Source organism: Siphateles boraxobius, unplaced genomic scaffold (assembly GCF_051911475.1).
Source record: "Siphateles boraxobius isolate OS27281-9 unplaced genomic scaffold, OSU_SipBor_1 17, whole genome shotgun sequence".
Taxonomy (NCBI): domain Eukaryota; kingdom Metazoa; phylum Chordata; class Actinopteri; order Cypriniformes; family Leuciscidae; genus Siphateles; species Siphateles boraxobius.
In genome coordinates this window covers 8743094-8768228 of record NW_027508777.1, presented here as the reverse complement: position 1 = coordinate 8768228, position 25135 = coordinate 8743094, and the positions used below count along the sequence as shown (strand labels likewise).

The following is a 25135-nucleotide window of genomic DNA, read 5'->3' as shown; positions in this document are numbered from 1 at the left end:
ACGTGGTTGGCCTTGGTGGTTCGGGCAGTTGACTCACTGATGGGTGGTAGGCCTTAAACAGGCCTCCTCGGAGGTGAGTCCCAACATTGTGGGACATACTTTATAGCGCTACTGGAAGCCCAATAGTAAAATATGCTTGTGTTGTATGGTTCCCAACAGTGTATGTTATAGCAGAATATGACTTGCTATTAGCTAGTAGGCCCAGTAGCTCGCTCAAGACTACTGTAGCTTTGGTTGTGCCAAACACCTCTCAGACTTCCCAAGTGCCTTTGGGCCCAGACAGATGAGTGCTTTTTTTTTCTTAAAGTGTATGGGATTGATCTGTGATTGACTGGATTTTTAATTTTTTTCTTAAAGTGTATGGGATTGATCTGTGATTGACTGGATCACCAGTCCTCCCTGATAGGCGAGTCCCCAGCCAGCTGGCCTTAGCAGACCACCTTGTACTATCACCCGGACTCAGGGCTCATAGCTACCAGTGTGTATCAGGTAGTAGGCCACTCAGGCCTCCCTGAAGGTGAATTCCCACTTAAGATGGTTATCGGGTAGTAGGCCTCACCCAGCTGCCCTAAAGGCAATTCCCACTTACGTTGGCTATCAGGTAGTAGGCCTCTATGGGCCTCCCTGAATGTTAGCTCCCAAATATTGTGGCTGTCAGGTAGTAGGCCTCTCTGGGCCTACCTGAATATGGACTTCCAAATTTTTGGCTGTCAGGTAGTAGGCCTCACCAGGCCTCCCTGAAGGTGAGTTCCCACATGCTGTGATTATCAGGTAGTAGGTTCCACCAGGCCTCCTTGAATGAGAACACTCAGGTAGTAGGCCTCACCAGGCCTCCCTGAAGGCGAGTTCCCACAGATTGTGGTTATCAGGTAGTAGGCCTCACCAGGCCTCCCTGAAGGTGAGTTCCCACAGAGTGTGGTTATCAGGTAGTAGGCCCTACCATGTCTCCCTGAATGGGAATGATCTAGTAGTAGGCCTCGCCAGGCCTCATTGAAGAAGAGTTCCCACAGAATGTGGTTATCAGGTAGTAGGCCTCACCAGGCCTCCCTGAGGGTGAGTTCCCCACATACTGTGGTCATCAGTTAGTAGGCCTCACCAGGCCTCCCTAAAGGTGAGTTCCCCACATACTGTGGTAATCAGGTTGTAGGCCTCACCAGGCCTCCCTGTGAATGGTTTCCTAGTGGTGCTGGGTTTAGGAAGCTAGTGCCCTCTTGCTATAATTTTCAGCTAGCTTAGTAGGCAGCTGCTGAAGGCGAGCTTGCGCCCTGGCTCGCTTAAGTGTTCATTCTCTGCAACTGGTTCCCTCCCGGAACCATTTTCCTGTCTACAGCCTGGTTTTGCGTATCAGGCGGACCTTGTGCTCCCCTCACCGAGGGTCACTATGAGCATGCAGCCTCTTGAGTCTGGTCAGACGGTCATAGGCCTCTTGTGAGGCCTCACAGTTAGATCAGCCCTTAGGCCTTCACAGGCATCCTAAGTGTTTTGAAACACAGACACTGGGTAGATCCGTGGATCGAGTAGAGAAACTCCCCTCACTAGCAAGGGTTGGAAAGCACTATGCTGAGTCATACTCTCCGGGATATCCCGTCTCTGAGATCTGGGCCCAGTGGTTTACTGCCAGCTTCGCAGTGCCTCGGGGTTGGATGCCTTACCTAAGGTAACTGTCCAGAGGCTCTGTCTTCCGACAGACAGGAAGTGGCCAGACTAGGTGTCTATGTACTGACGCCAGGTCAGGCCGTCCTGGTGGCATTTCGGGGTGAGTACGTTCCCCTGAATAGTGATTGGCTGGGGTTCCTTCAGGTTCCCTAGCCACATTCCCTAGAAGGGACCCCTTCTAATTGGAGGCTGTGGTTCCAGGCTCGGAGCAGGCCCAGTTAGGCCTTTCATTTAACCATGTTTATGAAGGTTTTCCTGCGAGGCTTATAGCTTGGGCTATGACCGTAGGGAATGCTGTCACTGACAGCCCAGTGCGACCTGAGGGTGAGTGGTTCTAGCGTTTCATTTGAAGTTGCTGGTTCTGACAGTTGTCACTGCCACATGGCATGCACTCCCCTTAGCATGGCGGCGTGGATATATCGTTCCCCAAAGCGTCATCAACGCATTGCGAATTCGCTTTCGAAAGGGAACGTCTCAGGTTACGACTGTAACCTATGTTCCCTGAGAACAGGGAACGAGACACTGCGTCTCCCTGCCATGCCTCAGGGCTTGCCTACCGTACAGTTCCTTCAGACGATAAGGTGATTTGTCATGTTTGCAAGGCGCCATTATATACTTCCAGGTCGCACGTTAATCATTCACGCTAATGATTCACGGGCTGTCGCCGGTCAATGTGATTGCCGTGATTTGATAGTGATTTCAGACACCTGTCACGCCTGAGGCGTTCCCCAAAGCATCAACAACGCAGTGTCTCATTCCCTGTTCTCAGGGAACATAGGTTACAGTCGTAACTAGGGCTGGGTAAAAATATCGATTCATCAATGCATTGCAATTATTTGTTTCTCATTTCAATATCGATTCATCAAATCCTATGAATCGATTGAGCCCACCGGCCAGTGGCGGCGCTGTGGGCAACACTCTAGTGAGAGCGTTCAGCGTTGTACAAGACGCGCTTTACCAAAACAGCAAGATGACGGACAGTAGCTGCACTCCGTTCAAGCCTGCACGACCAACCAGGGACGTCGTTAGGCCTATTTTAGGGGGGCTGAAGCTACCCCAAAATGTTCCTAAGCCCCCCTAAATGATAATAAGAACAACAATAAGTCTCCAGGAGTGTCCCGCATATTGATAGAGGCTCCCTGATGTCTGCAGATTAGTTCAAATCTCCTGAAATCTAGAGCTCGCGAGCTCCGAAACCGCGTAGTGCGCGCACGACAGAGAGAAAGAGAGCGAGAGTCTGTGCGTGTGTGTTTGCGAACTCCTCCGTGCGTGTGTGTGCGAATGTGCGCGCGTGTGCCTCACGAAGCGCATTTTATTTTAGGAGTATGCACATTTTGTGTTTCTGTTTACATTTCTTTTATAACTTGAATGTATAGGAAGAAAGAAATATACTTTCTATCAGTTACATGCACTTTAGAGGTGTGTTAATAAAGCACCTGTTTGTTACAGTTGTGGTTGTATTCAACACATGTACAATATTGTACAGTTTGTTCTGCGGAATAAACCATGACAGGAAACATGCTGGGGTCAATTTGTTCTTAAACATTGGTTATACTGCACACATTATTTAAAAATATACTCAGGTACTTAATTACTTGTGTATTTACTAATTATTGAATCGATATCGAAGCTAATAAATCAATATCGAATCGAAATCGAATCCTCAAGAATCGAAATTGAATCAAATTGTGAAATTCCTTACAATACCCAGCCCCTGAGATACTCTTTGGAACATTTATATAAAAATGACACATTTTTCTCCATATTCATAAGTTAACCATATTTGTTAATTTCAAGAGCATAATTTGAATGTAATTTCATTAATATTCCACTCATTACCATAGTGTGTTGTAAGGAGTGTGGTAATCATTCTTTCCTTGCTGAGTGGCAACATGACACAGTATAACTTTCATAAATGTCTGCTTTGAGCTGTTTTTGAAATAGAAAGGGAAAAATGATTGAATGGTTTGTAGCTATTTTTGTCTCATGATGCTTTTAAAGCATAAATACGGACTGAGCAGTGAATCCCCAGTGGGAAACCAATCAACTGGATTAAATGAATCAAACACTAAATGTAAGTATCCATCCAGAATGCATGCATTTCAAATAAGAAGGTACTTCTCAACTTCTCAAATGCAGAAAAAATGAAGCAGAAATGTGGCGGATAAAATTACCTGAAAAAGATACTGGTGTCTCCAATACTTAATTAATGGCATTATTAAGGGATCATCAGTGTCTTATGGTTGGCTATGGAATGATGGATTGTGTAATTATATTTAGTCCCACAAGGATATTAAGCACAGCCCAGGGGGAAATTTAATTAATTAGAACTCTCATCCACAAAGTTAAGACCATTAATGATTAGCACTGTAATTTCAGTAATAAACCACATAGGGTGGGGTAAGAACTATATATTTTTTTTTTTTATTGCATTTATTGATAGACAGTTATGACTGAATACAAACAAAATACACAACAAAATCTAATTTACTATTTGTCAATAAATAAATAAAAAATTATGTAAGAACAGTGTATATTAAAACCTTAATTGACACTATGGTGGATTTATATTATTATGTTGTACACGTCTGTGCTATTTTCAGACTAAAAGATATAAGAGACAGCGAACCTCTATAGAAGTTAAATATGGCTCTGTATTACCTTGGCAAGGTATTTGATCTACAACTCTGCCATTAAATATTAAGTATTTCAGTAAAATGTATAATTACACCCTTCAAGAGTCAAGGGAGAAAAAGATGTGTAAGGCATGAACTTACAAGTAGCATGGAAAGAGTTTAAACACCTATTGACCTTTCTATTAGCATAAGTGTTGTAATGTGATACGTATTAATGTTTATGTATTAATGTTGGAAATTTCATTTAGATTGACATATAGTAACACATGTAGAACTTCCCCAGAAGTTTTATTAATTTGTTCAATAGTTAATAACATAAAAAAAATAAAAAAACTTGCACTGAGAGTTTGAGTAGAAAAGTTTAAAAAATGTTCCTTGCTATTATTTTGATGCCATTTTATTCATTCCTCATCAATACTTTTGTAGTTAGATTGGTCTTGGATCTGTGTCATTCTAATAAACGTTTAATTGAGCTAATGTAATTTAAGTGTATAATGTTGTTTTTCGTGGGCATTTCTAGTTTGGTGCGGTTACTTCTTGCCTGATGTCGGTTTTTGAAAATGAAATATGAAATCGTTGTTGTGGAAAAATGACATAATATGGTAAACTAAGGAGGGGTGTACAGCAAACAATTTCTTATGGTGGGGTATTTTTGAAAGTCGGTTTAAACACATGCCTGGAAGTCTTACATGTAAATAGAAAACCCTGTTGAGCATTTCCACTGTTATAGGACAAGCAAAAATACACGTATATTCACAATGAAACCATGCTGTTGATACACGCTGATTTTATTACATTTCCCTTTTTTTTAAAGGACATCTGTATTAGAATATTGCAGGCTATGGTTGTCAGACAAATGGAAAAAGTAAAACAATTGGATTGACCAAAATTAATTATTATTTAATTATTTATTTAATTAATCTGCAACAGATGTATTGTTTTGCTCAAACACAGAGCATTGACAAGGTCATGGGTTTGACTTATAATATAGACTATACATTCAATGCAATGTTGCTTTGGATAAAACCAGCAAATGTAAATGACAACTGCCCCTGGTCTGTTTGACTGGTGTGTGCTGGTGTGTACAACTTTGATTTTACAAATTTGTAAATAAAACCGATTACTGGAGTAAATTTTACAAGAAAATACAATTTCAGTTCCCTTTCATTCGCTCACGTTCAACGTTACGTCGACGTGACAACGTAATTGGGATCGCCTTGAGAGACTAATCTACTTCGAGTGAATTAAAACGAGCCAATGCACATTGGCATGCGATAATTGCATCAGCTGCTCTGCTTGCAGCGCAAGCATATAACGAGCAGCAGGTGCGTCGCATATTTGTCTTTCGCTTCGAAGCCGACCAGTTGTACTGTTTCTGCTCTACAATCTTCTGACAGTGTTAAACTTCAAAAGAAGGAAATGAGTCTGCTTCTTCACTAGAACGCCTCTTCAAAGCTGGTGTTGGTGTTAAATCGCAGACAGCAAAACAGCTGTTTTCACAGCTCAGAATATTGTGCCTTCAATAAGAATGTGAGTGCTCACATCAGGCTTGCACTATCGTCCTGTTTGTGTAGCCACGGTCATCCCTGCGTGCTTCAGCAACAGAGAGAGCAGTTTTTCCTGCAGTTATGCCTTGCCACCCTCTGCCCCCTCTTGCTTCGCCAGCTGTAGCCTGGTGTGCTCGAGGCCACGTCTATGCCATCTCACACTCAGACCCCACTTTGGGCCGCTACGCCGTCCGAGTCAGGTCCCTGCATTCCGCCACGCTGCCCCTCCGTGGGTACATCTGTGGTGCCATTGGTCGCGCTTGTATGGTTCCTTGGAGCCTGGCTAGCGCTTCCCAGCCCATCTTGCTGGCTCATCCGTACCATCAGACTCGCCTATGCAATTCAGATTGCTCGGCGTACCCCGGGCAGAGATCGCAGTCCTACTGGCGAAGGACCTGATCGAGCCGGTCCCTCTAGCCCAGTGGTTCTCAACTCCAGTCTTCGGGACCCACTGTTCTGCACATTTTTTATGTCTCCTTATTTAACACACCTGATTCAGATCGCCAGCTCGTTAGGAGAGACTCCTTGAACTGAACTGAGTGTGTCAGATAAGAGAGACATACAAAATGTGCAGAGCAGCGGGTCCCGAGGACTGGAGTTGAGAACCACTGCTCTAGCCAATATGAAGACCGGCTTCTACTACAGCCCGTACTTCATTGCACCCAAGAAAGGCAGTGGGTTACGATCAATCTTGGACCTGCGTGTCCTCAACCGATCTCTTCACAGGCTGCTGTTCATAAATCCTGTCCAGCCAGCAACAGTCTGACTCAGGCGCACAATGTTGAGGTTTTTCTTTTTATTCGAGAAGGAATGGCGGAAGGCGGTGACCATGTTCGGGAGATTTTTCAGCCTTTTAAGAGGACCAAATCTGAGGTGTGGTCCTATTTCGTCTTTTACAAAAGTTCTGAGAAAAACTTAATCGAGCATGGTCACTCTGTCTGCAGAACATGCACAAAAAAAGTGTCACGGTTTTTGAATCGGCTCTCTCACGCTGATGTGTCTGCGTGAGTGTATTGTGTGGGTGTGGTTACTCATTGTGCTGATTAAGTGTCACCAGCTGTCTTCCATTCCAGTTCCCTTTATATACCCAGCAATTCTCTCCCTTGTTGTCAGATCGTTGTGGTTGTTCCCCGGTGTGTTTCCTGTGCTCGTGCCTCGTCTGCTGTTCCTCGCCTGCTGTTCCTCGTCTGCTGTTCCCCGTCTGGAGTTTCGTCTGTTCGTCGTGTCATCTGGATGTTCACTTTCCCTGGGATTCACTCGAGCACGTCATCACCTGTTTTCCACCGGATCGCCATCTCGTCCCTGCTTCACTGTCCATCTGAGTGTTGTCCCCGACTTGTGCCTGCTTCATTGTTTCCGTCTGTATATCCATTAAACTGAGTTTTACTTGCATACTGCATCCTGCTGTTTATTCCCTCACAGAACGATCTGACCAACCATGGATGCAGCAAGTTCATCACAGCTCAACGATTTCATCGCTCACAGTATCTCACATATGGACCAACAAGCAGAGAATATCTCGGGCACAGGTCGTGCGGTGCAAGCACTCGTGAAGCAGGTGTCTGAGCTCACCCAACAGGTACAACTTTTACAGACTCCCACTGCGCCCCCCACACCGTCCGTTTCCCCCCCCACCGATGCCTGCAGCAGTTGAGAGACCAGAGCCACGCCTACCCACACCAGAGGGATATTCCGGTGAACCGGAGTATTGCAGAGCATTCCTCACAAGATGTTCTATGCATTTTGCCTTACAGCCACGCACTTTCCAGAGCGAACAGACCAAAGTAGCCTTCGTGCTAACCCTGCTGTCAGGGAGAGCAGCACTTTGGGGAACGGCGGTGTGGGAGAACGGAGACGACTGCTGCACCTCGTTCCAGGCACTCTCCGAGGAGATGAAGAGGGTTTTCGACCGTGCAGTGGCGGGTAAGGAGGCGGCCAGATTACTCGCCGAACTGCGACAGGGAGAAGGCTCGGTGGCGGACTACTCTATTCGGTTCCGCACCCTGGCCGCAGAGTGCCGTTGGAACGAGGAGGCGCAGTGGGATATGTTCCTGCATGGGTTGGCTGACCGCGTTCAGAGGGAGATATACGCGATGGACTTACCCGAGACACTGAACGGACTGGTGGAACTTGCGCTGAGAGTGGACTCGCGCCTGAATCGTGTGACCAGACTGACGCGCCCCAGCCGTTTCCAGTCCAGCCCGGAAGACCACCAGCCCGGTGGCGCGAGCGCGGTCAGCCCCGCATTCGACCACGAACCCATGCAGGTGGGGAGAGCTCGGCTTTCCCGGGAGGAGAGGGAGAGGCGGAGATCCCAGGGACTCTGTCTCTACTGTGGCCGGGCAGGTCACTTCATCCACTCCTGCCCGGTAAAAGAGCAAGCCCGGTAGTAAGTATGAGGCTACTATCGGGTGGGATCTCCGCCGAGAAGACCTCATCACCATCATCAACCCTCCTCCCGGTAAGACTGAGATGGCGACAGTCGACGCACTGCACCAACGCACTACTGGATTCGGGAGCGGAGGGTAATTTCATGGACTTCAAACTTGCACTTAAGCTTCAGATTCCCGTCACTCCTCTTTCGCACCGGATTACAGTCAACGCACTCAATGGTCAAGAACTTCCTCTTATTACACATGCTACTGAAGACATTACCCTAATCACTTCTGGAAATCACACAGAACTCATTTCATTTTTTCTCATGGACTCACCACTTGCACCAGTGGTTTTGGGACACCCGTGGCTTTCCAGGCACAACCCCCGGATCGATTGGTGCACTAACACTGTTTCCACATGGAGTAACCACTGTCATGAGTCTTGTTTAGTGTCTGCCTGTCCTTCTGTGTCTGGTTCTATGTTTCAGAGTGAGGCAGCGGATTTGTCTAACGTGCCCGCGGAGTACCAAGACCTGAAGGAGGTGTTCAGTAAGTCTCGCGCTGCTTCTCTTCCTCCGCATCGTTCCTATGACTGTGCGATAGATCTACTGCCAGGTAAATCTCCGCCTAAGGGCAAACTTTACTCTCTTTCTGTTCCCGAGAGGGAGGCCATGGAGAAATATATTTCTGATTCTCTGGCCTCTGGGTTCATCCAACCTTCCTCTTCTCCTGCGGGGGCGGGGTTCTTTTTCGTTGGGAAGAAGGATGGTTCTCTGCGACCTTGCATTGATTACCGAGAGCTGAATAACATCACGGTAAAGAACTCTTACCCTTTGCCGTTGATGTCTTCAGCTTTCGAGAGGTTGCAGGGAGCATCCATTTTCACGAAACTGGACTTACGTAATGCATATCATTTGGTTCGCATCAGGAAGGGGGATGAATGGAAAACCGCTTTTAATACCCCTAGGGGGCACTTTGAATATTTGGTTATGCCGTTCGGGCTTTCCAACTCCCCAGCGGTTTTTCAAGCACTCGTGAATGACGTGTTGAGAGACATGGTAGATCAGTTCATATATGTTTACCTGGATGACATATTGATTTTTTCTTCGTCTCTCCAGGAACACGTTCAACACGTCAGGCGAGTGCTCCAGAGGTTGTTAGAGAATGGGCTTTTTGTCAAGGCGGAGAAATGCTCGTTTCATGCACAGTCTGTTCCCTTCTTAGGGTACATCATCTCTTCTGAGGGAGTGCGCATGGATCCTGACAAGGTTAAGGCTGTGGTAGATTGGCCAAGTCCAGATTCCCGTAAGGCCCTACAGCGGTTTCTGGGATTCGCCAATTTTTACCGACGTTTCATTCGTAATTTCAGCCAACTAGTCGCACCTCTGACTGCCTTGACCTCCCCCCGAACGACGTTCAGGTGGTCGAACACTACCGAGGCAGTGTTCAACAACCTCAAGAGTCGCTTCGTTTCGGCTCCCATTCTCGTCACCCCTGATCCCACACGTCAGTTCGTGGTGGAGGTCGACGCGTCAGAGGTGGGAGTAGGAGCAGTGCTTTCACAACGCGCTTCCTCAGACGACAAGATGCATCCCTGCGCGTTTCTTTCTCATCGACTATCGTCTGCCGAACGTAATTATGACATTGGTAATAGAGAGTTGTTGGCAGTCAAACTAGCGTTGGAGGAGTGGCGTCATTGGTTAGAGGGTTCGGGGGTTCCCTTTATCGTTTGGACCGACCATAAGAATCTTGAATATATCAGATCTGCTAAAAGACTCAACTCCAGGCAGGCTCGGTGGGCTCTTTTTTTCGGTCGTTTTGATTTTGTTCTCTCGTACCGCCCCGGGTCCAAGAACATCAAACCCGACTCTTTATCTCGTATTTTTGATCCATCCGAACGCCCGGTGACTCCCGAGTGTATTTTACCTGAGAAAGTTGTCATCTCCACTCTGGTATGGGAGGTCGAGTCGAAGGTCAAGACAGCCTTAGAAGGGGTAACGCCTCCGCCTGGTTGTCCACCGAGCCGATTATTTGTTCCGGAGGGGTTACGGTCCGACGTTATTAGATGGGGTCATTGCTCCAACGTGGCTTGTCATCCAGGAGTGACTCGCACCAGATTTCTAGTTAAACAACGATTTTGGTGGCCATTGATGGCTCGCGACATTCACGATTTTGTTTTGGCTTGCTCAGTCTGTGCCACTAGTAAGACATCTAACCAACCCCCAGACGGGTTACTTCGACCGCTGTCTGTCCCTTCGAGACCCTGGTCCCACATCGCTCTAGATTTTGTCACCGCCCTCCCGCCTTCCAATGGCATGACGGTTGTTTTAACCGTAGTGGACCGGTTCTCGAAGGCGGCACATTTCATTCCCTTGCCCAAATTACCTTCAGCCAAGGAGACAGCGGTCACTGTCATAGATCACGTTTTTCGGTTACATGGCCTCCCGATGGACGTGGTCTCTGACAGGGGTTCCCAATTCGTATCCAGATTTTGGCAGGAATTTTGTAAATTGCTGGGGGCCACGGTCAGTCTGTCCTCGGGCTATCATCCCCAGAGTAATGGCCAGTCTGAGCGAGCCAATCAGGACCTCGAGAGAATGTTGCGATGTTTGGTTGCCAAAAATCCGTCGTCCTGGAGCCAACAGCTTTCTATGGTGGAGTACGCCCACAATTCATTACCAGTGTCATCCACGGGCCTCTCGCCATTTAAGTGTAGTTTAGGTTACCAGCCACCAATTTTTCCGAGTCTGGAATCCGAGGTCGCGGTCCCCTCCGCTCACGCATTCGTCCAGAGGTGCCACCGTACTTGGACTAGAGCCCGTGAGACTCTACTCCAAACAGGGAGGCGCATGAAGGCCAAGGCCGATAGCCACCGGTCAAAGCCTCCCGTTTACGTCGTGGGTCAAAAGGTGTGGCTTTCTACCAAGAATATTCCTCTCCGCTCCGTGTCTAACAAGTTAGCTCCTAAATTTATTGGCCCGTTTCCTGTCACCAAGATTATTAGTCCGGTGACAGTCCGACTCAAACTCCCTCCTGCGTACAGGAGAATTCACCCCGCCTTCCATGTGTCTAAAATCAAACCCGTGTTTCATTCTCACATTAATCCGCCTGCCCCGGTTCCCCCCCCGCCGCGACTCGTAGATGGGGAACCCACATATTCGGTTAACCGCATTCTGGACTCGAGACGGAGGGGACGAGGATTTCAGTACTTGGTGGACTGGGAGGGTTACGGTCCGGAGGAGAGAAGTTGGGTACCAGCTAGAGACATCCTGGATCACTCCCTTATCGATGATTACAATCGACAGGTAAGGGAGTCTGAGAACGCCAGGAGGCGTTCTTAGGAGGAGGGGTACTGTCACGGTTTTTGAATCGGCTCTCTCACGCTGATGTGTCTGCGTGAGTGTATTGTGTGGGTGTGGTTACTCATTGTGCTGATTAAGTGTCACCAGCTGTCTTCCATTCCAGTTCCCTTTATATACCCAGCAATTCTCTCCCTTGTTGTCAGATCGTTGTGGTTGTTCCCCGGTGTGTTTCCTGTGCTCGTGCCTCGTCTGCTGTTCCTCGCCTGCTGTTCCTCGTCTGCTGTTCCCCGTCTGGAGTTTCGTCTGTTCGTCGTGTCATCTGGATGTTCACTTTCCCTGGGATTCACTCGAGCACGTCATCACCTGTTTTCCACCGGATCGCCATCTCGTCCCTGCTTCACTGTCCATCTGAGTGTTGTCCCCGACTTGTGCCTGCTTCATTGTTTCCGTCTGTATATCCATTAAACTGAGTTTTACTTGCATACTGCATCCTGCTGTTTATTCCCTCACAAAAAGTCGCTGTGATAGGGGTAAACACTTCAAATCTGCCGAGCCTTCCTGCGTGATCATCATCCACTTTTGTAGCGAAAGCAAGGCAAGTTAACTTTGATCTCAATACTAAAACTACGTCTGGGAAATAATTGGGCACAAAAGGTTGTTTTGAGTTGAAATATTTTATCTCACTCACTTGAAATAGACTTGAAGCTTCCGCGAAAAAAAGTTCACAGCAATAAGTGGCTTTGAGCCAAAGACGAACGAACAAGTTCAAACAAGACTATTAAAAGTGACATTTAAGAGATAATAATGTATATTCATTGTACCATTATTACACCGATTTTTTTTAAGTCCGGTCACCCGTCATTATAAGGAAGGAAATGCCACAGAATAGAATCTTGTTTTAAAAAGTGCATAGAACTGCTCTTTTTATTTGTTGTTTGTTGATTCTCAAATATAAAACTTGTTGAAATGTTTTCAGTGTGAGCATCAGTTCTTTTTTAACACTTTCATCTTGTTTTAACAAAACCGTGATGATATTGATAATCACGATAATTTCGGTCACTATAATCGTGATATGAAATTTTCATACCGTCCCATCCCTAGTGCTCAGTCACCTCAGCCACCTAGGGCTTCGGGTCAACTGGGAAAAGAGCAAACACACCTGCAGAGGATCTCTTTTCTCAGTATGGAGCTGGACTCATTCAACATGACAGCGCACCTCATGGAGGCACGCGTCCAGTCAGTGTTGGACTGCGTGAGCTTGCTCAGACGCAGGACAGCGGCACCACTGAAACTATTTCAGAGGCCCCTGGGGCATATGGCATCTGCAGCCACGGTGACGCCGATCGGATTGCTTGCCGCTTCAACACTGGCTCCACGGTCGAGTCCCGAGATGGGTGTGGCAGCGCAGCTTGTGTTTTTCTCCCCTAGAACAAGTGTCCAGGCATGTTGTGGTTAACACGGATGCAGCTGCCACCAGCTAGGGGGCCGCGTACAACGGGCATTTAGCTTCAGGACTGTGGACGGGGCCTCAACTGCATTGGCACATCTACTACAATGAGTTGCCCCTCCCTAGCCCATTCCTTTGAGAGAGGACCTTCTCTCTCAGAGACGGGGCACCTTGTGGCACCCGCATCCAGACCTCTGGAAACTGGTCCCTGGACGGGACGCGGAGGTTCTAGGTGACCATGTGTATTCTTCCACTATCAGCTCCCTGCAGTGAGCCCGTGTCTTTCCCTGGGCAGAGTCCGCTCTGCTGTCACTGACCGGTGTAGTCTCCCCCTTTTCAGGCTGGAGCCACCCCAGTGACACCCCATATGTTGTACTGCTCCCAACCGGCCAGTCCATTTGTGTTGTAGCAAATTAGCTCTAAAGTAATATTAATAATCAATCATAACTTTTTGAGTCTCAATCGATTTCTTCGGCATTGACTGAAGAATTGGTGATAAACTTGCGTGGTTGGTTTGACTCTGTTCCCATGGCTGGAGTGTAGATTGTGGGGGACCATAGATTCCAGAGTGAGTTTTAAAGATTATTTGTTAAATATAACAAATAATTGTGTTCTGATTTGTCTCAGTCGTGACAGTGTATTCTCCACATGTTACCTCCCTTCGGGCAGGATGTGGCTTCCACAGCATCCCTCTCCTCTGGAAAGGCACGCTTTCCCAGTGTTATCCAAGAGTTTCACTGTGTGGATTATAACGGGACAGCAGTTCAAACTCCCTCTACGCAGGCCTTCCGCCCCAGTCAGTTGGAGGTCTGAGAGTCTTGCGTAGAGCGGGGATGTGGCAGCAACCGTGGCGTTTTCCATTGGGATCCCAATTACGTCGTCACGTCGTCAGTCAGAGACTGAAAGGGAACGTCTTGGTTACGTATGTAACCCTCATTCCCTGAAGGAGGGAATGGGAGACGTTATGTCCCGTTGCTGACCATCGCTGTATAACTGAACACGTCTCGGCTCCTCAGCGTAAAACAAATATGCAACACACCTGCTGCTCGTTATATGCTCACGCTGCAAGCAGAGCATCTGATGCGATTATCACATGCTAATGTGCATTGGCTCGTTTTAATACACTCGAAGTAGATTGGTCTCCAAAGGCGATCTCAATCATGTCATTACGTCGGTCGACGTAACGTCTCCCGTTCGCTCCTTCAGGGAACAAGGGTTACATACATAACCGAGACGTTTTTCTACTACAAGATTTCATTTTTAATTCAGTGTTGCCATATGTGTGTTTGTTTGAATTTACTAACGATTTCTGAGTCAAAAGTGTTTCTACTAAAATGTATTTTCATTGTAGACCTATGTCAAAATGTCTAATGTCTTTGTTCTTTTACAAAATGTTTGTTACTTTTTTAATGTTTACATTTTTGTAGCTATATTATGTAATGCAAAACAGATAATTTGTTAAAGTAAATTTAAATAGGAAAGTCATGAACGTCAATTGTACATTTTCATAAACAGTAGTCATATTAGAATATTCATGAACTACTGATCTGTAATTAATCAATAAATTAAATTTATTTTAAAGTAGTATATTACCCGATTTCTAATGTAGGCCTATGAAATCATTTAACTGGTAAAGTAATTATTTAGCAGTTAATGTTAACAATTTTGGAACAAAAGCTGATAGACTAAGTTCAGAACAACAAAGCGACAGAACGATGCAAACTTTTTAGTCTCGGTGCAATCAAGGCCGGCGCTATGGGCGGGCCTTAGGGGGCCGGGCCCGCCTAGAGAGCTCCTGTGCCCCCCCTCCATCCAATTTGTAGTTAATAAATTATTTTAATAATAATAATAATAATTTACGTGCAGTATTTATATATGTATTTATGTATATTTAAGTGCAATGTTTGACTCATAGGCTAATCTTATTTAAAAAAAACTCCCGGAAGTTTGACTGATTGTTTACAAAAAAGGGGTTTCCCGCTGAGCCGCTCTGACCGCAGCATCTCGGTAAAGTTATAGCGACGCGACCATAGGACGCGACGTGCTCGGTTTTGCCTATTCAGAAACGAATGGAAACAGAAACTCATGAGGAGATTCCAATCCCAAAAACGTCGACTTCAGCTGTATTAAGAACGTGAGTAGGCCAGTTGCTTTTATTACTCTTCGTAAGTTGCACCAGACGTGGTGTAAATTATGCATTTGACACTGATATGCAATATGTGTGTGAGTGTGTCGTAGTTGATTATGCATGGTTGATTTAATACTTAACTTGAGATTTGTGACTATTTGGCTGTTATTATAGGAAGTTGGCTTATAGCTGTGTTCACCGAACAACAGACAAGGTTTATTAACATTAGTTAATGACGATACATTTGCGATACATTTGATACAGCGATACATTTGTTACTGTAGGCTATTTGTTAATGTTAGTTAATAGAAAATACAGCTGTTCATTGTTTGTTCATGTTAGTTCACAGACTATAGGCTGTAATGATATCTCATGATAGCCGAAATATGATTGGGCAATAGGCTAATTATAGTTAGGATATTGAAATCGCTGTGAAACTGTTGTAGCTAGTGTTGCCACCCGCCCCGGTTTTTCCGGGATTGTTCTTCTTTTTAACAACCTGTCCCGGGAAATTTATAAACTCTCCCTGATATACAAAAGGCTCATAAAAATTATGATATACAAAAGGCTCAAAAAAATTTCAAAAGGCTATGTGAATATGTCCCGGTTTTCGAAAGGCTACGAAGAATATGTTCCGGTTTTCGGAAGTCTACGTGAATATACGTTCAAACAGCGCGCACGGCAGAGAGGTAGAGAGCGCGAGACCTTGCGTGCATGAAGTTGGACCCCCCCCCCCCCCCCCCACCCCACACAATTTATTTGTTTGTCATAATTAGGCCCCCCCAAGAATATTAAATGCCCGTCCATTGATTTGTTTCTGCCGCCGGCTCTGGGTGCAATGCGATAAATTATATCCAGAAAAATATTGTTACAAACTGGTTACCTGAGTTCAGAGTTCCTGTAATTAAGTGAGCAATATGCTGGGTAAACTTGATCAACTGACGCTTGCATCGTCGCCGTCGGCTGCTCATTTTCAGAGAAGGAATGGAAGCAAAACTGAGTTCTCCGATTTATTCCAATGTGCTATCAGGTTGGATTTCACTGGTTTCAGTTCCCTATCAGGTAGGCTAAAAGGATGGACAGTGACGCTGAAAGATGCGCGTCATCGTTAAAAACACCTCATAGCGAATCAATTTCATTTCTCTCTCTCTCTCTCTCTCTCTCTCTCTCTCTCTCTCTCTCTCTCTCTCTCTCTCTCTCCCTCTCTCTCTCACTCACTCACGCACACACACACACGCACGCACACATCATGTTGGGTTTTCTTCATTTCATGACAGATCACCATTATTTTGGTGTAGCCTACTGTCTCTCTACATCAGACCATTTGTAATTATTATAGCCTACTTAAGTTTTTCTTTTTTTTTTTTTTTTACAAATAAGAAAAATAAAAATGAATATGTCAATAGAAATAATAAATAAAATAAAAGCTCATAAAGTCAACAAAACCTTTGCTTTCTGCCTATGTAGTTCCAATGAAAATCATGCATTTTCTCGGTAAGTGAGAAAACTTAATTTTAAAGGAGTGACTGTAGTACCTAGAGTCTAGAAGCAACAAGGAGGCAGTTCTGAATTTGAGTATCCTCTGGCAAAGGCACACTCTGTGTTTTACAACTCCCTCTGGTGGACAAGCTCATGTAATGTGATCACAAAGGCATTATTCTGCCTCTTCAGTTATGCAATATACATCATTAGAAAAACAAGGTTGTGTTACATTAATTTACTATATACATAATATAGTACATAGAGAGGGTCGTGTGACAACACATTGGTTGATAAAGCGGTAGTGAAGCCTCTCGTAAAGTAGCCTAGTAAGTAGGCTACAATGACAGCATATCTTAAAACTTTACAAAAGCTGGTTTGAGACTTCCCACATCAATAAAGAATACTGATGTGCTGATTCAACTGATATATTGCATAATAATTTTATTATAATAACTTTGGTTGTGGTTGAAGCTGGAACTATATTTTTTTATATATAAAATGAGGCTGCACAACTCATGCAAAAGCTTAAGGAATGAGTCAATAACTGAGGGTAATTTTACTCAGTACTGTTCTTCCCCAGCTAACAGGGAACGTTCCCGTATATCTTTCACTAATGTTCTTTAAAAGTTTTGTAAATGTTAGGACAAATCATTCTTAAAATAATGTTTATGGAATTTTTTTATAATGTGGTTAATAGTTAATTTACGTTCACGTAATGTCGAGAGAAAATGTTCTTAGAATAACATTCTCAAAACATCATTATGTTATTTTTAATGTTATCATAAAATTTTCTGAGTACAAAGCTCATGGAACATCCATATGATGTAATTTGCACTTGCTGAATGTTCTCTTATTGCAGAGAGAAAATGTGAGAACAAAGTTCATGGGACGTGTTTACAATGTTATTTTTAGGCTTATACTTGAACATTCTCGTAACATTGAGAAAAAATGTCTTAGAACATTCTCGGAACGTCGTTATAATGTTATTAATATTTACTAAATATTTTTGGAATGTTTGCATAAAATGTTGTGAGAACAATTTTAATGAAACGTCCTTTATTTGCCAAACTCTAAGTAATTTTTTGTATAGGCTTAGTGCTTTTCCACAAAGTCATGATGTTATAATGTTTATAATATCTTAAAATTGTCATGCCTTGTAGTCGCATTTAGCAGATTCCCAGCTCAGGGAACGTTCTCAGAACTCAGACTCAAACGTTAATAGAACATTTATTCAAAGTTATCAAAAATTCTTAAAATGCTACAGGCCGCTAGCACAAAAACGTTATTTATGTATGGTTCATGGAACATATTTTTTGGAATGGTTAGGTCGGACGTTCATCTAACATTTTTTAAAGGTTACTACTTGTTTGATCATTAAAGAAAAGAGAAGAGAACATAAAGTCACAATACATGCATAAGGAACAAACAATGAGTGCAAGTTGTATAAATATACAGACAAGCAGGAATAATACACTGACTTCCTCCCAGCTAAAATAGTTCTTAGAATATTTTGCTAACCCTGGTGAAAAAAAAATGCTAAGTATACTTGCAGCCAGACTATCAGTATACTTCAAGTGTGTTAAAGATTAGTTAACTTGAAGTGTGCTATTTTGAAACAACTAATTTTGTACTAAGTATATTTTAGTAGTAATTAAATTGTAGTAAAGCACAAGTGTATTTAATATACTTTTGTGTACTAAATTGGAACAACTTTAAGTATGCTTAGTATAATTTGAGTATATGCCAGTGTAGGGACTAATTAAATGCTTAGTGATATTAAAGAGTACTTTATTTGTGTTACAAGTACATTACACATTCATTATGATTGTCTTTGTCACGATTAGCCACGCACTTCCTGGGTTAACTTGGACTACATTTCCCATCATGCACTTCCCTGGACTGATTACACCAAACACCGAGGCTGCATTCCAGTCCAAAATTGACATGCCCTTCATTCGCTAACTTCCCTCCGTCTCGTTCACTCGGATGTGCGTCATTGCTTACGTTGCACGAGTGTCCACATTTGGCGGAAAAAACTGCAATGGGCTGAACTGGAACGTCCTAAGCCCTTGATCACTTGTAATCAGCTATGGAGTTGATTTATTATTTACAATTTTTTTCCCTTTAAGAATTTGTTTAATGCAGCATGCAAATATATATAGGTGTGTTTGTGTTGTTTTATAAAAAAATTCTAATTTATATATCATGGAGTTGTTTGTGGTGATGGTGATTAGACGAGATCGGCGGTGACGTCACAATCGTGTTGCATTGTGGTATTTGGAACTGCCTGAAGGGTACATATGAAGTAGACTCGCTCCCTCTGTCAAAATCGAGGAAACGAGTGTCTGTCCATAAACTTCCCTCGTCCACTTCACGAAGTGGAACGCACTTCAAAATGGCGGCAGGGATTCCACCGAGGGGAAGTGCTTAGGGAAGTTCGCAAGTGCATATGTCTAAAAGTGGACTGGAACGCAACACCATACACCTGCACTGCGCTGATTACACACACCTGCATCTCATTCACACACACACACATATAAACCACTTCCACGCACCACACCAGTGCAAAGTCTTGACTTTCCTGATGTCATTTCTGAGCGTTATTTTCCCGAGTTCGATTCCTGTGTTTGACCTTTGGATTGTTTATAGTTGTTGACCCTTCTCTGCCTGCCCTGACCCTGGACTGTTTACTGGACTCTGATTCTCTCTGCCTGCCTCGACCCTTTGCCTGTCTACCTGGTTTGTCTCAGCCTTGCCTTCTCTGTTCTGTTTGCAACTGTCTGACCCTGCCTGTCTTGGCCATTCTAAGAAATGCTGCGAATGGATCCCCTTGAGTCTGCTGATTCGTTACTGTCTTTGAAACATACAAGCAATATAACCAGGTGAAAAATAAATTGTACTACACTAAGTGTGTATTAAATGTATTATTTTGAAACAACTTCAAGTATATTAAATGTATTTCAAGATATGCTTAAGATCAATTTTAAGCTATTTGCACTATTTTAATATATTAATTTGTGCTAAAATGGAACCACTTCAAGTACATTTCGTGCATTTAAGTGTATTTCTGTATAGTTAATTAAAAGTATACTTTCATGTCTTAAACTACAGTTATTATATATTTGAAGCTTAATTTTAATGTACTTCAAGAACATTTAAATAGCATTTCAGCTCATTAAAAATGTATTAGCATTACACTAATAGTTTATTATAAAGCTGTTTTATTCAGTATTCAAAATGGTATATTAAAAGTGCAAAAATAATTAAATGAATGTTAAGACATAGACAGACTTTGAAATAAAGAAAACTTTAATATAGTATCTTGTGTACATTGCAAAATAAATACATAAAAAAGTACAGCAGCATATATAATCTCTTGAACAAAATACATTATAAAAAAGATCAGTGAAATGCTATGGCAGAACTACATTTATTAAAAACAATGTGTAGAAAATTGTAGCTATTGTCAGGAACCAATCAGACTCAGCATCCCTCACCACACAACGATCACTCTCCACAGAATACTAATCACCCGCACCTGTTCACAATCAGCAAGTCCCATAAGAACACTCACCACAGCCTCAGTCTTTGTCAAGCCTCCAACGGGAACAGACCATTACTCACCGTCCTCTGAAATCTCTGATGCAACCAGTACCCGCTAAGTAAACGTATACTCACATGTGAATTACTAACCTCTGTATCTTTGTTCTGCTGTCTTCAGAAATCCAGTCTGAATCCATGTTTCCTGAGACCCGGTGTTCATCTAAACTTCCTGTATTCACGCTGAGTTTACTAGCTTGAGACTGCACCTGAAAGAGAAGAGACAAGTATTAATGAACTGTGACTGCTTGACATCAACTAACCTGAAGAGAACCTGCTCACCTGTAATCTGCCCCGCACGTTGTGATCTTCACCGAATCTGCACCTGAACTTTGAATACTCATCTCTGCACTTGTGTCACATTTAATAAAACTGTGTTTGGATTCACTTACCTCTGTCTCCGTGCCTGTATCCTGACAGTTATACCTTACTGAAAAGTACACTATGTATATAACATCAGTAAATAAGCATCAAAATCCAATTTTCTGGAAAAAAATAATAATAATAAAAGTTACGGAAAATAATGTGCAGAAGTGAATAATGCATTATTTACAAACTTAGGCCAACAAATGGGTGAACCAAAGAAACAGAATATTTTGAATGTCACATCTTCATGTCCAAGTGGACGGTCACTTTGAGTACGACTCATTTTCTGCAACTGAGGGCTTGTGGTTCAGACACTGTAGTATTTGAAGACTGCTTTATCACAGGATCTGTGAAAGGGAAAAATAATTTATATAAAATTAACCAATGATTAACATTTTTGTATCCATGTTTGAATATATGTATAATAATTTGAATAGAAATGCATTCAAATTCCTTTGACTTCTCAGTATACCACTGATATAGTTATTTGTCGCAATAAAGCAACCTGTGAGTATTAGAGGGTATTTTGTATATTGATAATTGTGGTTTATTAAAAAACACTAGGGTATTTCCCATGAACGTGTCTATTGAGGTCATGCTAACATGCACTCTCTTCACCTCTGTTGCAAAGATTTAAGGGAATTAGAGTTTGTGCAAAATATTGTATGCCAGGACAACTAGAACAAGTGACTTGCAGCTTTACCAAAAAAACTATTAAATAAACAGACATTCATTTTTACATGAATGACTCAAAGGCAGCACAAATTAGACACCTGAAATGGACACGTTGCTAACCTTTTCCTAACTGTCAATCACCTTTCAATAGGTCTGATTCAAAAATCTCTATAACAGAGGTGCTATGAGATTAAACCATACTTACCACTCTCTTCTTCCCTTGTCTCTGCACTCAGATTTCAGTTTTTCTTCTATAGCAGCTGGTCTGAAAAACAAATATTAATATGAAAAAAAGAGATTTGTATATATGAGGCAGGCAAATTATGATGAATGATTTGTTTCAGTACGCTGAGTACAATGTACTTGGTGGGTAATATAATAAAAACCCTTCACAGACTCAGCAGTTTCAAATGTATGCTCTCTTATAAGCATCCCTTTAAACAATGTAATTTTTGTTCTTATTTGTAATTAGAAATATAAATTAGAAAGTAATCAAAAAGGCAATAAGGTGGTCAAGCTTGAACAAATATAAACGCCAAACATCAACACTAACTAATTTTGGTTTTTGCAGATGTATTGGACAATGTTTTATAGTTGTTTTAAGACAGACAAATGTCTCGACATAGATTTTAAACAGATTTATCAAATACTTTAGACTCTGACTATATACCCAGTGCTGAAGATCGCAATAAAGTTGGTTTTATATTGGACATTCGTTTGACATTCGGAATATCCTTAACTTTACTTGAATAAACACGCTCGAAGTGACCATCTCTACGTTGTTGTGTATAGATTTAATGGTATTACGAGATAGTGATATCGTATTATGCTCTTTCTTGTTAAAACGCCTTTTAAATGTATGAAGCCTAAATTAGTTATATACACCTATTGAACAAGTAAGGGAGTGTGGCAAAAATGCAACACGTCTGATAGACTTTCGTATTTTCCTAATTTATTTTACTAATTTGAAGACTTTAATTATACTAATTTATACGATATACTATCTATATATCTATCTATCTATCTATCTATCTATCTATATATATATATATATATATATAGGCCTATATAAATAATAATATATATTTGAGACAAATGCTGTTCTTTTGAACTTTCTATTCATCAAATAATCCTGATATTTTTCAACACTGTTAATAATCATACATATTTCTTGAGCAGCAAATCACCATTTTAGAATGATTTCTAAAGAATCATGTGACACTGAAGACTGGACTGAAGACTGGAGTAATGATGCTGAAAATTCAGCTTTACCAACCCATAAATAAATTGCATTTTAAAATATATTCAAATTGAAAACGGTTATTTTACATTGTACAAATATTTCATTTTTTGCTGTATTTTGGGTCAAAATAAAGGAACCCTTAGTGAGCAGAAGAAACATAAAACACAGTAGGTGTGGTGGAATTGCATCAGTTTTCCCTGGTGTTAATCTTGCTTGTCATTTCTTAGTACATTCGTCAAGGTGAGAAGATCAATTCCCTTGTCATCAACTGTTACTGCTGAAGGAATACAACTTTGTCAAATGTTTAATTTAGTTTCATATATAAACTGAGAAAGTTCTGTAACTTGAATTTAGCATTCAGCTGTGGAGCACGAAACTCCTGTCTTATTCTGTGTCTCTATATACAGCTGTCAGACGGGTTTTCTTTGTATTGTAAGTTAAATGAAACATGTTAATGAAACTCTTGGAGACTCTCGCAAGCTTTTGTCTTAGCAAGAGAGAGTCCTGTCACTCCTGTTCTGGAGTCTCAGGGTTTGAATACGTTTTTCCCTCTCTCTTTTAATACAGGTTCCTAAACTGGTATACGAGTTTCCACCATCACAATGTAATCCCTCCCTCTTATAATGTATATATATTACAATGTTTGACTCAAGAAGTCAGACTTGATTGAGATGACTACAGCGACAAAATAAAGAACTTATACCTCAACAATCTCCTGGTCTGCAACTCTATCTTTTCTACACTTGAGAAGAAAAAGTTCACAACAGATGGTGCCGTGACCCGGATGGAGAAACTGAAACTCAACAAAGAATGAACTTTTCTAGACTGATTTGAAACTTCAAAGCTCAAAGATCTCAACAAAGCTAACTGAGTTCCAGAACTGAAGGTCAACAAAGATCTCAACAAAGATCTCAACATCTGACTTTCCAGTTCCAGACTGAATCTTTTGAATCCAGATTGAGCTCAACAAAGATCTGACTTTCCAGTTCCAGACTGAATCTTGAAACTTCAAACTCAACAAAGAAAGAACTTTCTGACTGAGTTTCCAGACGGAACCTTTCCGTACAGCGAACGATTTGGTGAGTTTCACTCTATTCAAAGAACCACTGAAGACCAGTACAAATTTGTCATTCCTATGCGCCGCCAGAGAAGAAGTTAACAGACAGCTGTAGAGTTTGTTAACTAAAGTTATCCTCTAAACTTGCTTTTAGAGATGAAATGTATCCTCTGCTTTTCAGGCAGGGAAGATTAACGTACATGTTAATATTGCTTATCCTCTAAAGTTGCTTTTAGAGATGAAATGTATCCTCTGTTTTTCAGGCAGGGAAGATTAACGTACATGTTAATATTGCTTATCCTCTAAAGTTTCTGTTAGAGATGAAAGAGATCCTCTGTTGTCAGGCAGGGAAGAATTTAGCATTACGTGTTATTATTTGGTGATCCTCTGTTTCAGGCAGGGAAGTTTAGCATTACGTGCTAGTTATTTTGTTTTTGTTTTTTGGTGATCCTCTGTCCACAGAGTAGAATCCCATACAGAAATTTAATATATGTCAATATATGTAAATTACATATATAATGTCAGTGCCCCTGTATGTCTGCTGCCTATATGAGAATATATGCAAAAATTCATATATATAAAACACATAGACATATATGAAACATATATTTCAAAATATAGCAAAAATGGCCGTTTTCATGTAAGTGCCATATATTTTCCAGTATATGCACATAAATGTTAAATATATGTAAGACGCATATATGTTTATATGCATATATGTACTTATTTCAATGCATCAGTATCATATGCATGTATGTTTACATACATGTATTAAATATGTGGGAAACAAATATGTATGTCACATATTTTTACTTAATGTTGTCCATATATGCGAGAAAACAATACTATACTGTAATATATGCAGATATATGGTATCATATATGGATGAACTCAAACATTTTCTTCACATGTTTGGACACATAAATGTTCATATATGTTGCAGCCATATATTGTGTTCTCAGGTAAGTCAAATATATGTAAAGATATATGTCATGCTATTTAAATTATAAGTACATATATGGCCATATATTACATTTTTGTATGGGATTAGCATTATGTGCTAGTTATTTGTTTTTTTGTTGTTCATCCTCTGTTCACAGAGAAGGTTAGCATTACTTGCTAATATTTGCTATCCTCTGTTTTCAGCAGAGAAGAATTGTTTTTATCCTCTGTAAAGTTAGGGAAGACTTATCCTCTGCTTTACCAGGGAAGGTGATACATCCTCTGTGTAGTCATAGAAGATTAATCCTCTGTTCAACAAGGGACGTTTAACAACAGTTACAACAGTTAACAGTTTAAACTGTTAACAGTAGTTTGTCCTCTACTTTGCTTAAGAAGGTTCATCCTCTGTTTAATCAGGAAAATTTAACAACTGTTAAAAGTGTGTTAGCAAAGTGGTTTACCCTCTGCTTTGCCAGGGAAGTGTTTTATCCTCTATAAAGTTAGGGAAGATTAGCATCAAGTGCTAATATATTGTACCCTCTGTTTTCAGGCAGGGAAGATTAAAGTACATGTTAATATTGTTTTATCCTCTGCTTTGCCAGGGAAGTGGAAAACGTTTTTTTCAGGCAGGGAAGATTTTAGTTTTTTTAAATTCCTAGTAATTTGTGTATCCTTTGCT

General features: G+C 42.0%; 1 protein-coding gene across 1 annotated transcript in view; it reads right to left on the bottom strand.

The window, feature by feature from the left end:
* Positions 1-16178, bottom strand: part of kcnip4b (potassium voltage-gated channel interacting protein 4b) — a 76960-nt gene extending 60782 nt beyond the window's left edge. The window contains exon 1 of the mRNA XM_077232391.1: positions 15975-16178. Coding sequence (XP_077088506.1) covers positions 15975-16062 — 88 coding nt within the window. The 5' untranslated portion in view covers positions 16063-16178. The remainder of the gene's footprint in view (positions 1-15974) is intronic.
* Between the last annotated feature and the right edge of the window lie 8957 nt (positions 16179-25135).